Below are 13,552 nucleotides of genomic sequence, written 5' to 3'. Positions count from 1 at the left end.
CCTAATGGAAGACCGGGTGAATTTTCTTTGGAATCTGGGCATCAGAGCTGGATCTATAGGAGACGATAAGTTTGTAAATATCGTGTATTCTTAGCCGGAGTCATTTGGCTACAGGCGAAATATGTTGTCATCTGACAAAATTTGATAGGAATTGTTGTGGATGAAGCGTATTGTATCAGCCATTGGTATGCATTTCATTTTATCTTGATTTTAATAGACCTTATTTGGTTTTCCACGAAGTTATAGTAAACAGTGTTGCGAAGTAACCACAAGTGGTCATTTTTCGCCTTCTTTTGCCAATCCTATATTGAACATTTTGATTTCTTTCACATCCAAAAAACAAAAGATTTGAATGTTAGGGTAAATACGAAATTATTTACTTGGAAAATATAAGCTAACAGGGCATGACATCTGAGTTCGTACAAACTCCCCTTGAAATATTAAGGTAACGGGTTCTGCTTTATCATCACTGCCTGGACTCCAAAAGCAATATTGGCCCTGTTTGGGCTTTCATGCACTTCAATAAACTTTCCCATTTGAAAAACAGATATAATTGTGTCCTTTGCTCCTCTTGTTGCCGTAGGAGTCACAGCCCGGCATGAAAGGAATGTCGTCAGACAACAAAGACCGCATCTCGCTTACTTTGAAAAACCACGGCCTTAAGGCTACTGCATCTCGAGTCTTGGAAGTTCCCCTGTACATGTAAAACCTGTAGTAAACATCGCTCTTTTTCTTTCTGTCGATTATGTCTGCTATGAAGGTCCTCACGGCATGTAATAATAAATCTGAGTCCATGGACCACTCTATAAAGCCCCTTGTGGACCACCCCTAATTGTTAAAAGTAAATACCTTTAAAAGACAGCTTGAAAACTAGTCCTTGTGTAATTTATTTTCCGCCATTCTCTCTTCCCTTGCCAGTCCTTTCCATGCTGGCTACTCTTCAGCTTTCCTCAAATACTGCTTTCTTGCAGATTTCACTTTCAGCAAATGCGATCTATTCTCTATTTCGCATTCCCCATTTATACATTTTTGTACCCTTCTCTACAAATTGGTAAGCATACGCATAAGATCAAGAGTTTCACTAAAGAAACACACATTAGCAGCCGGTAAAGATCACTTTGCACAGGGGTTAAATGAAGAAGTCCTGGAACAATTTACAAAATGAAACACCAGAGAGCACAAAGACAGCCACAAATTAAAGTATGTCATGAAAATAATTTTATTCCAAGGTAGCAACTTGAAAACGTTATTTTGACAAATAAAGCAACTCTGTTTGTTCAATAACGATAGCCAAAACAATACAAAATAAAGTCGGAGAGATTTATCTATATTTTGGGAGCGCTTTTGATTACGTGGGAGGCCTCATGGTTAGTGTGCTCGACTCCGGAGCGAATGGTCCGGGTTCGGGTCCTGAACGGGAACATTGTGTTGTGTTCTTGGGCAAGACACTTTGCTCCCACGGTGCCTCTCTCCACCCAGGTGTATAAATGGGTACCGGCGAAATGCGGGGGGGAACCCTGCGATGGACTGGCATCCCATCCAAGGAGGGAGTAGAAATACTCCCAGTCTCCTCGTGCAATGGAAAACGGGATAAGACTTTACCTAACTAATTATTCCTCACGTGCTTCTGGATATGATATAATTATAACCAACTCTATCTCATGTATATCCAACGCGCGCTCGAGGTATTGTTAAGTACATCACAACATGTCAAAGTGTCATAAGTCTCGTCATCTCTGCTTATATTTTCCGGGTAAATAATTTCGTATTTATACCCTCACATTCCAATCTTTCGTTTCTTGTGGCTGCTTCCCAACAGCGTTTTAATACTATAATTTCCTGGAAAACCAAATAAGGTCAAAATCAAGATAAAATGAAATGCATGCCAATGGCTGATACAATACGCTTCATCCACAATGCCTATCAAATTTTGTCCGATGACAACATATTTCGCCAGTAGCCATTTGCGAGTAAATACTCCAGCAAAGAATACACCATATTTATACACGTATCGTCTCCTAGAGATCCATCTATGATGCCCAGATTCCGAAGAAAATTCGCCTGGTCTTCCATTGGGCTTACGAGTGGTAAAATGACAATAATTATTGGATTGGCCGTAAATCCGTGATTGAACTTCGAAAGTTTGGCGTGGACCAAGAGAGCTATCTGAAACACCAACGACTTTCCGAACCCCGTTGACAACTTTAAAAAATAGCCTCTCTTGAAATGAAAGCTTTAAGAGCATTCATCTGTTCGGGAAAAAGTATCTCCACACCAAAGATTTGGCAAACTTTCTCAACAGCACCCTGAAATCCTCACAGGTCTTCCGCTATTTTAATTACAAAAATTTTGTTTTTAGATGGTTCTTTTGTTGGCATGGCAATTTTTTGTGTCACACTAATATCTGCTTCTTGTTAAGCAATTATTAGCGTTTCCTATGGTACCATATCATTGCCATTAAGTGTAACGGTGTTGTAGAGTTGAGCCACCTTAAGCATAAAATCAAACCCAATTCATATAATGACTAAGCTCACCTTCTTATATACAAGTCCGATTAACGCCACCTTCATTTTTAATCCCCAGAGTTCAGTGAGGTAGTCATAGTGATATGTTGTTAAAGCTTTCATTACACTTGTCGCTCCCAAAAATGCCACGTACATGAACGCAAACTTCAAGTCCAGATTTGGTCCATCGTTCAATGTCTTTAGCACCAGCCAAAGACAGAGAGGTTGTAAGGCACTACTGAAGGACTCTAGGATTTTCAAAAATATCATCACGAGGCCTGATTTCCAGGGAATAAGGCTGGTCATTGCTTTCCATAAGCGTGGTTTCCTTTTCCTGGACTGGCATCTTTTTAATTCTTGGAACCAGTGTTTCTCAGCGTCCTCCACGAGAACCTCAGCTTTATAATCTTCGAGAAGAGGAAACAAATCGTTGTCGGTCAGTGGTCGTTTGTTGCCTAATTTCAACACGTCATTCATCCACCAGAAGAAGATGACTGACAGCCAGTTTGCAGCATCTCTTGGATTTTGCTTCTCGGTAGGCTGTGGCATGTTTCAAAGAATGGTTTACCACTTATTTCGTCACAAAGATCCTAGAAGGTTAAAGGTAGTTACGAAATAATCGGTCTACCCTTTCTAGACCTTGATGGCAGGGGAGTTGTTGCCTAACGTTTGTCAATTTTTACAGTATAGCCAAGTCACAAGTATAGTTTGAAGTCACAAGTATAGTTTTGCCTGTGATTTGCCCAAAACTGAATCTGACGGGACAAATGGCTTTGGCCATGGCAATTTTAATCACAAATGACGTCTCACAGCAACAAGGCAATACCTAGACTTTCGAAAAGTCCTTCCTCTTGATACGCGCGGAACGAAGGACTTTTCATACTTGATTGGCGCCAATTTTAGCGACCCAAAAACGGGTCGCTGAGCTAGGCCAATCAGAGTAGTCTCGTGGACCCCAGGGGATAGAGTTGTCAATCAAAGTTTGCCACACGCAGTGAAGCGTGACTTCCAGACTATCAGAGGAAAATAATTCAAGAATATCTGTCTTGCATATATCTGTTTGTGTCTGCTCCAACCAGAGCTGGGAAAAGTCTGACCTTTAAACTAGTCCCGTACGCTTTTGGTCGCTTTTTTGGTCGTATTTGTAATTGTTTCACTGATTTCAATCACGAGAGATTTGGTCTCCAGCCGCAATTGTCGTGGCATTAGAGCGTCATATGTAGGAGACAACACATTTAAAATCTTAAGTATAAACTGGTGTTTGGAAGTCCCGAGGCGATTCTCAACGACTATCGACACATTTTTCGTCGAATGGAACAAAAAAATTACAAATGCACGTGTATTCATCGACGAGAGTCATTGCATCGCTAAATGGTCAGCAAAAGTTTCACAAAGATGTATCTTTTACATGTAATCCCGGTCTAGTACGTCTCCTACACCTGGCCCCTGTTGTTCAAAAGGTGGATAACGCTATCCACCGGATAAATCACTATCCGTTGGATAGCGAAATTGGTTTTGCTATGACTTGTCCACTGGATAGTGATTTATCCGGTGGATAGCGCTATCCAGCCTTCGAACAACTGGGGACTGAAGCCTACCTGATCTTTCATGAGTGAAATCAATTGACTTTCTTGACGATTCGAAACTTTCCCTTACTTGCTAATCTTTCGAATGAGTGTTTCGTTTCTATAAGCAGAAATCACGGCACAAGTTTTGGTCCAAAAAATACCACTGGAGATCTCCTTTCCAAGCGGCGACTCGAGATTGAAAATAAGCTTTTGTTTTATTTCATCTTTGTTTCTGATACCTTCAGCACAAAGTCAACAAATTTCCTCTTTCGATTTCGTAGAAACAAACATGTTCGACTGTTTTCGTCGGATTGCGCCATCAAGTGCAGGACTTGCGAATGACGTCATCCCCTTTTTGGCGCGAGACGCAAATGAAAACCTTGCAAGCGAGACAAGTCGACCTCTCGCGACTTCGTCGCTCGCTCATTTACTTCGCGTGCGAAAAATCACGATTCGCTCGCTAAAACATTTTCTCCTGGGATTATCGTGAGGTCGACTTGTGGCAAGTCTAGGCAATACCAAGTCATTACATTACGGGGCCACGACGCAACCAGAGTTACACCAAGCCGTCCGATCACTAATACCGGAAATCAAAGGTGGAAGTGAGACGCCGAATCGTGAATTGAAAGTTTGATTACCAAAACGTTGCATTTATACTCAGTACTAAGGGGGATATATCCTTATATGTGCTATATAGGTATGTGCGGCCCCCAAGGGTATGGATTTTTAGCTGTTTTGGTCTGAAATAGGGTATGTTCTGGTCACCGTAGCCTTGAATTGGCTTGAATGTTTTTAGAAGAAGCTTCTCCTTCATAATTAGGCAATAAGACTATCAACAAAGCCCTTCTCAAATTATTACGCAATCTAGTACCCAGGATCCTCGGGCTTTTTGGTCAGCGGGAGAGCGCCCGGAGAGACTTTGGGATAATGGACTTCAACCATTTTTTTGATTGGCCGCTTTGCATAACAATGGAAGTCCGACAGGAAGTCGGTAAGTAATTCGGAAACCCCAGAATTTGGAGGGAGATTTAAAATCTAGAACTAGTTTCAGTGCGGTTTGTTTTTCTACCTCAGAAATATATCAATCCCGGGCTCGAAATAACGGCCGGTCAATGGACAATGTCCGAACTGATTTGGGAGTTGACCGGTCAACCTTTCGTCTCGCCGGTCTTGTTGACGGGTCACATTTGATCGTTTTGAAAATGAAACAAGACGCCTCCAAAGGCGTATCCGTGGAATGCGCAAACAGTTGACACAAATTGTCCACTTACAGTGAACTTCAAGTACAGGTAAACTTCAGAAAATGGCGAGAGATTACCAAAAAGATACATCTGTAATATAACTTGAAGTTGTCTGTAGTAAAAACTCATTATTAATGTTACTAAAGTTGCAAATGCGAACAAGGAAGCCCTATTAGCGGGTTCTCGGGATACGGGATCTTTCATTTAATTATTTTTTGGAATGAGACTTTATTTAAATCCTACAGTTTTACTTCCTTCCTTAACTACATTCATCCAAAAATTACAAGATCAGCCTTAAATCCTCCGAGAAACTTATTACAGATCACAGTTCAACAACTTATCATCCTGTGCAGTTGTTCAAAAGCCGATTAATGCTAATCTCGGGTTAAAAATGAACAAACGAGTTTTATTCTCTACTCCCAAATGCTGTTCAAGGCTGATATTCCGTGAAACTTTACATTAGAAGATGTCAATAAGCAAAGGAAACTTTCACCAAAAAGTTGAAAACATGAAACAAAAGTTTACCCTAATCCTGGATTAAGGTAATCGGCTTTCGAACAACCGGACCATGTATTCGAATTCCTGTTCCGTAATCCTGGTTTAGTTTCTTGCAAACTGTTTAAATCTGCCTTGGCGAAGACAAGAAGACAACATGTGAACTCCATTTCTCAGAATGCTCAAAAATGTAAAATTCCGTAATTGCGCGTTCTATAGTCCAGTCCAAAGTTTTAGTTTTACAATTCCATAATCTTGATTTCAGTATTAGAGTAACTTGGTACCAAACGTTTCACAATAACTTGAAATCTCGTCAAGGAAAAAGCTTAAATCCAGTAGTCCAGTCTGGGTTTAAATCGCCAAAACTCTTTCTATTATCGATTCAAAACTCAACAAAAGCTACAAGTAGTAAATAGTTCTCACAAACTACAAAAGTTCGTCATGATTCTACACTCGAGCTGAACAAAAAACTATCAAACACGAAAACAAAAAACCCTAGTGATCGCTTCTCGAGAAAACACTGTCTAGTTACAGCATTACCACACGTACGCAATGCGCTCCTATTTTAAAAAATATCGCGTATCTCCTCAGTCCAGTGAATCTGTGACAAAATGACGGCAAGACACCGGGTTTTTGTTAGTTTACTTTCTTTCTTTCAAGTTTTAATAAAGTTCGACAAGATACATGTGCGAATTTAACACAAAGATCTCAATCGTTGATGTTAGCTTAGGTGTCAGCTGAAGTTAAGCTCCTCCGAATGAGGGGAGTACTTGGATGGGGGACCGCTGCGAAGTCCCCGTTACGGACATCAGTAATTCGCTTTTTTTAAACTTGATTTCATTTTTTATTTTGTTTGGCCGTTGAAAGCTATTTTCTTATTTTCTTTCTACGTCAAAACGGCTGAACAAACCGGTTCCCAAGAAAAATTAGAGTATTCGTGCTATGCAAAATACTCCTAATGAAGTATTCGTTCTGTGCAAAATACCGTAATGTTCACAGCGGAACACACAACTATAAGTACGAAGCAAGATCTAGAAATAACGTAGAAAATTCTTCTTACCTTTAAAGCTTGTCTTTCTCAAAGAAAAAAACATCTATCCACTTTATGGAATATTTTTATACTGTGTCAATCATGGCCGGCGGAAAGATTCCACAATAAATAATTGCTTTCCTCGTTGCAACAGAACTGTGTCGCGGTGGCCGAGTGGTCTAACGCGCGCACATGATCGCGAAGCGCATGGAAAGTATACGGTTTCTAAATGAGGCAGGGAAGTTCGGATATACTGAAGGGTATAAAGGGAAATTCACCCGATCGGAGCTTAATTCAATATCCGTGGGGTATGCACATTTGTGACTACCAACAAAAAAAATAAAATTTCACACCAACCCGGTTTTAAGACGTGGTATGCCTTCGGCATTCCACGTAATAAATTCAAATTTCCATGCTGTTCAGTTGTTTCAGTTGTAGCAAGTCGCTGAGCACATGGGCATTTTGTCTGAGCATGCGCGAAGGGAATCGAATTATTCGAGTTTGGCGCCATTGTTATTTTGAACGCGCTGTTCGCGGGTTTTTAAACGGGCGATCTACACTTTGAAAAATATTTTGTCAACAGAGATGAAAGATTGTAACAAAATTACACACTTTTCTATCACTATGGATATTCTTCGAGTTTGTTGGGAGTTCGGATGAGAATATTTTAATGATCAAATCCCGAACAAAACGAGATAAAGGCCCAAAGAAGCGGTGTTTGGCATTTGATTTACCGAAGTTCAAGATGTTCACACGAGAAGACAAATGATGCAGGTTAGTTTGAAGATGTTGAAGCTTTATTGTTATGAATCACAGGGCTGCATATTGACACGATCCTCAGATAAACCACACTTTATGAGATGGAAATTTTGAATTTGAGCTGATTTTGCTTCAACTTTGAAGTAAGTTTTCATCATAATTCCGCCGGCCCCCAAGCTTTAAATTACTTCAAATAACATTGTCTCTTCTTCCTCTTTGCAGCCGCTTGGGACTCCAGGCTTTAAAAAATGCGCTGTTTGTAGGATTACAATGTTATTACAACAGCTTTTGGCAAATTTTTATTTGGGAAGTTTTGATTGATTTTCCAAGTCGTGGATCACAAAAGTTTTCTGTCTTGCTGCTCTCCAAGTCTGTTGTGCAGAGCATATAGTTGTCCATTTTTAACAAGGTTGTAGTGTCATTTCAATCATAGTTAATAGAGGGGAATGGTTATGAAACGCGGCAAATTTCTTTGTTGTTGGATTTTGTTCTCTTTTTTGGCCTTGACCGTGCACAAAACACAATAGTTGTTTACTCCGTAGTGAGGAACTAACCAATAGAAACGTGTTGATTACGTAATTCATGCATAGTGTATGAGCCCAAAACAAAAGATTGTGCACGGTCGTGGACTTTCCAACCTAAATCTTGGCATCTTTGTTTGCTGCTTTGATGTTTGCCGAGCTTCCAAACCATTCCCCTCTATTAACTATGTTTCAATACACGATGACTTTTGAAATTTTTTTTCCTGTGCTTCAGTAGCTTCGTCTCCTAGACCTAACTTAAGTCAAAAGTTCAGTTAAACTACCCTTTTTCGCCTGCCCCCAAGTCCGAGAACACTTTTTTAGTGCATTGTTTGTTTATTTGTCCTCCGCTTCATCTGGTTTATTTATTCCGAAAAAATGCGTGCTCTTTTTTGTAACAAGGCAAACTAATACCGTTTACTGTCGAAGATTTCACATTTGGAGCTTGTCCATGTAGTTTTCGAACCGGATGGCGTAAGCTGTGTTATCGTGTTTATTTCATTAGCATGCTGCTACCTAGCAGACTAGCATTAGAAGCTCGTCGGTTTTTTTTTCTACGTGCAGCAACTGAATTTACCTCAGCAAGTGTTCTTAGACGAGCGATTTAAGAAATAAGTGAGAATGCTCATTCAAAAAGATTGGGTTGTAATTCTGGAGACGAGCTCTGTAGGGCAGAACTGTTGAACATTTCGCTTTTAGTGTGCATCCCTTAGCCTGTAGAGGAATGCCAATCACGATTTCTTTAGATGTATGTGTTAGTTATACATTTGTACAAAAAAATGTTAGGAAACACGTTTTACTTGCCAAAATCCCGCTGTACCGTCTACAATAAGTGAAACATGCACTTGATTATCTGCAAGACCTGTCACTATATTTTGATCATCTTCTCAACAATCATTATTCACAAATAATATGTTACACATCAGATTTGTCATGTACTGGCTCTTCCAACAATCCATATACTGTAGTATAAAAATCAATAAATGTTCACCACAATTCACGGGTAAAGGAAGACACAAAATTATGTTGAAAACTAGATGAACAATAATACTTTCAAATTTGCAATGAGAGCAAGCAATGCAGTTCATTTACATATTACCTTGAATGTTATTTGTACCCAAAAAATGTTGAATAAATACTGGGTACAGTGTAGCAAATCTTTATGAGCATTTACAATGTTTGTAAAAACCAAGATAGTGTGAGGAAGAGGGAGAGAATGGTTTACTTAAGTTGAAAGAAATGAAACCCTATATTATTGATGTTTACTTCAGACCTGAAAAGTCAAGTTTGATCCTTGCAGTTGTGCCCCCCACTCATGCATAACCATTCCTGCAAGATATCTGATGAAGTTACTGATGTTTCCAGAAGAGCTGGTTGCAATAAGGCCACCTTGTAGCCCATGCTTGTGGCTTTCAAAGAGGCTAATGGTTGTATGCATTAGAAGCTTGTCTGTTAGTGCTTTGTAGTGACATCTGTTCAGACATGTATTCTGAGCCATGATCAGAAGTACTCTGCAAATTATTATTTAGTTTTAAGGTTAGGCTGTTAATGGAAAGGACAGGGGGAATGTAGTTATCTAGAAGAATGAAAAGAGTTCCATATTGCATGTCTTTATTTTGAAGAATTTACTCATCACAGTTTCTCGAAAAGTGTCCAGCATCCATAAACAAGTTCTAGTATAAACATAATTCTCCATGTCTTAGGTTTATCAGTAAGCTTGCTTTGGAAAAAGTGTTTCATGTACAGAATTAAAAGTTAGGATCAAAAGAACTCACAGCGTATTCTCTGCTGTTTAGAGACATGGGCAGTGGCTCAACAATTGGAGCAATGGAGAGAAGTGATGGCTGAGAGGTCAAGTTTTGTGGAAAGGTGTTACCTTGAGAACCAGTTGTGAATGAAGATAAACGGGCAGATAAGTTATGTGAAACAGCCGTATTTGAAGCTCTTGAAGTTCTGGATTATGATTGGAATCTTAAACACTCATACATAATTAATTTGTTTGCAATAAAATTAACAGATGTGCTGAATTCATGAGGCTCATACAAATGGGATTCTTTGTTCCTTATAAATTCAATGTACAGTTAAGATTTCACTAGTTGGAGTCACATCCTACATAATAAAGTGTTGCATGTCATAGTCTCAGTAAGGTGACCAGCAAGTTGATATGAAGAAAAACACTCGTGATCATTAAGTTTTTGATATCCATTTATTGTGAATACAGTTGTTGACCATTTCCTCATATCTTATACTTCCAAAGGACTAACAAATTAAATTATATTTTAGTTCTATGCTTGTAAAAGTTTAAAAAGCTTGGGGCTTGATATTAAAAAAGGAATACTCTTTGGTGTGTCACTCTTAACATCGCTTTGTTCCCTGGGCCTGGTCTAGTCAGAACTTACTAATTTCCTGTTGTCATTTTGTAATCAATTTTCAACTTGAATAGTCTGATTCTTTGGAAATGAACACAGAGAAGGATCATTCCTACAGATTGAGACAGTTGTACAAGGTTCAAGAGGGCAGTTTTTTCAATTACAACATGGGAATCATAGACCTTGCTATGCCCTTAGACAGTGGTTATTTATTTCAGGTCCTCAGATTTAGTTCCCTAGGGATTTGGGATGTGCTTCAACTCAAAACCTTAACCAGCTATCTTGCTCTAGTTCCCTGAAGCTAACACCATGTAAGCAGTAATTTTCAAATGGGAGGTGCTCCATGCAATACACGGAACCAAGACTTAACATGACTTACTCTCTGTCAGAAGCTTCAAACGTTCCACAATTTCTAAACAATTTTCTCGTGGTAACATTACCAACTCTATTTCCTGGCTGTTTACTCAGACCATAATTTGGTCAAAGCTGCTGTTTTTGGTCCGTCGTTCACCCTTGTTCGCGTTCATGCCAACAAACTTAAAACCGAAAAAGGAAAGCTACCGTAAACTTTGGGTGTAAACATATATTTTCATAATGTAGCTGAAATTCTCGATATTTTAACACATTTGAAACAAGAATGCCCAACAGAGCAAAAGAGAGAACAGTGAGAGGTAAACACGTAGGTTGGAATCAAAACTAACGCGGTAAAATGTCTGTCTAGTCTGCTTATGTGTGTTTGAAGAGCCCTTCGAATTATGCAACTTTCGCAAGATTACTGACTACGTTTGAGTTCCACACCAAAACAACTTGTTTTCCCCTTATTATTCGAAAGTACTTTGCTGTGACTTTTTGCCATAAACAGCCCAACCGTTTCTCGATCTTTTGATACCGTCTACACGTAAGGCAAGGAAGATAAACTACACAGATAACGACACGAACTCGAAACTTTTCGCCAGGTAGACCGCCATTATTTTGGTTTCTGCTTATGGCGGGCCAGCGGATACGCTCATAAGAGATCTCAAAGTCGCGCACGCGCAGACAGAATGCCCCTGTGCTAAGTCGCTGTGTATTGCCATTTGCGGAACTTTGATCTGAAATCCTGGGTGAAATGCAACAAGAACCGTTGTTGACAATGAGTGCTTTAAAGTGCTATAAGCTCTAAGCAACAACTTTTTTGGAAATATATAACGCCAGTTTTGGTTCATGGGCCCCTGTTTTAAGAGTTATTTATTATATATAATTTCACAGGCCAGAATAGGTACGTGACCGAGTTAAAATGAATTTGACCGGTCATCGTTCCCAGAGTCTCTCCGAAAATTATTTCGAGCCCTGCAATCACAAAAATAATAAAACGAGGGGGTTTGAATTATATCTAATAACGCACGAGAATTTTCCCACGCCGCTAAAAACTGATTACTGTTGCTGCTGCAAAAGTACCGTGGAAAAACATTACATCAGTCTCTTTTGGGAGACATCCGTGGAAGTAGGTCTTGCCGAAGCTATTCAGAGTTTCGGAAACATAAAACTGTAGTGGAAGAGGACATTGGTGTCGTTTCCAAAGAAAATATGTCGATCTTGCTGCTTGCACGATGGTATTCTGCACGATAGAATGCACGCTGAAACACTAAAAATACACTTACCGAAAGAGTCAGAACTTTCCATAAAAGTGCAGGTCTTGACATTAGAAACTTCTATAGCATTCTAGAACTGTTCTAGCTAGAAGAGCTAGGGATCGTTTGATATTCTATAACTTTAGAGATTTTAGAGATTTTAGAACCCCCAAAAGTCTTACATATTCTAGAGCTTTAGAAATCTTAGACTCACAACATGGACCATGGATATTGTAGAACTTTAGAACGTTTAGAGATTTTAGAAGCCCCAAAGCCCCTCAGTCTTTTTAAAATAACTCTAAAACTATAGATGAGGTGACAATATCAAACGATCCCTTTGGGGCTTCTAAAATCTCTAAACGTTCTACAGTTCTAGAATATCCATGGTCCATGTTGTGAGTCTAAGATTTCTAAAGCTCTAGAATATGTAAGGTCTTTTGGGGGTTCTAAAATCTCTAAAGTTCTAGAATATCAAACGATCCCTAGCTCTTCTAACTAGTCTCGTTCTTTCATTCAAATTTGAGCTTTCATGTTACGGTTCGGTTAATCACTCTTTACGAGATATTGTGATGAATATAGCACTCGTTTACTGATTAAGCCTAACCGCTCGTTTCAGTGATTAGGATTTTACCTTTCATTTTACGGTTCGGTTGACTACACTTTTTACCGAGATTGTGTGAGGAATATCGCACTCGTTTACTGATGAAGCCCAAGCGCTCGTTTCATTGATTAGGCCAAGCACCTTAAGTGAGCTAAAACGTTCCGCCGTTTTCCCAAACGAATTTTGGACATGAAAACTTGACTAAAAAGTGAACGGACGAATATGTGTATGGTTCGTTCTTTAAGCGTGTGCGTAATAATTATATCACACGAGCAGCTGTGACTTGCTCAGATTGAACAAATGTCGGCTTACACGTCATCTCCCCTTTCAGGTCTTTATTTAACACTGTACTCAGTATACAAATAACCAGGATATTTACATTTCCGTCCAAACATTCTTTATTCTCTGTCATGTTCAACTCAAAACTTCAACTATATTCAGTCCGTGCATGATGATGATACACTTTACATTAGCCCGGCCAGCTTTCGTGAGCTGCCTTTCTTTTCTTTTGTTGTGCCTGTCCACAATATTCCACGAAAAAAATACAAACCTATAGCGCAACATTTTTTTGCACATGTATTTCAAGGACCCCAGCCATTTGAAAAATTGCTCAGCACACTCTGTAGACTCTGTAAAACATCGTTCCAAGTCGGAATGATATTTACACGTAGGGTTATCAGGCGGAACCTTTTAGAACGTTTAGAGATTTTAGAAGCCCAAAAAGGGTCGTTTGATATTCTAGAACTTAAGATTTTAGAACCCCCAAAAGACCTTACATATTTTAGAGCTTTAGAAATCTTAGACTCACATCATGGACCACATTTACCTCTCGAACACTCTCTCAACCTGCCATT

General features: G+C 39.4%; 1 protein-coding gene across 1 annotated transcript in view; it reads right to left on the bottom strand.

The window, feature by feature from the left end:
* The window catches only part of LOC138053296 (ATP-binding cassette sub-family C member 4-like), a 50,006-nt gene that overhangs the window by 32,478 nt on the left and 3,976 nt on the right, over positions 1–13,552 (bottom strand). Inside the window, exon 3 of the mRNA XM_068899951.1 lies at positions 2,535–3,094. Within this exon, the coding sequence (XP_068756052.1) occupies positions 2,535–3,053 (519 nt within the window). The 5' untranslated portion in view covers positions 3,054–3,094. The remainder of the gene's footprint in view (positions 1–2,534; positions 3,095–13,552) is intronic.

The sequence above is a fragment of the Montipora capricornis genome, chromosome 6, assembly GCF_036669925.1.
Source record: "Montipora capricornis isolate CH-2021 chromosome 6, ASM3666992v2, whole genome shotgun sequence".
Taxonomy (NCBI): Eukaryota; Metazoa; Cnidaria; class Anthozoa; order Scleractinia; family Acroporidae; genus Montipora; species Montipora capricornis.
Note: the sequence above shows the minus strand (reverse complement) of the source record. Positions and strands in the feature narration are given on the sequence as shown.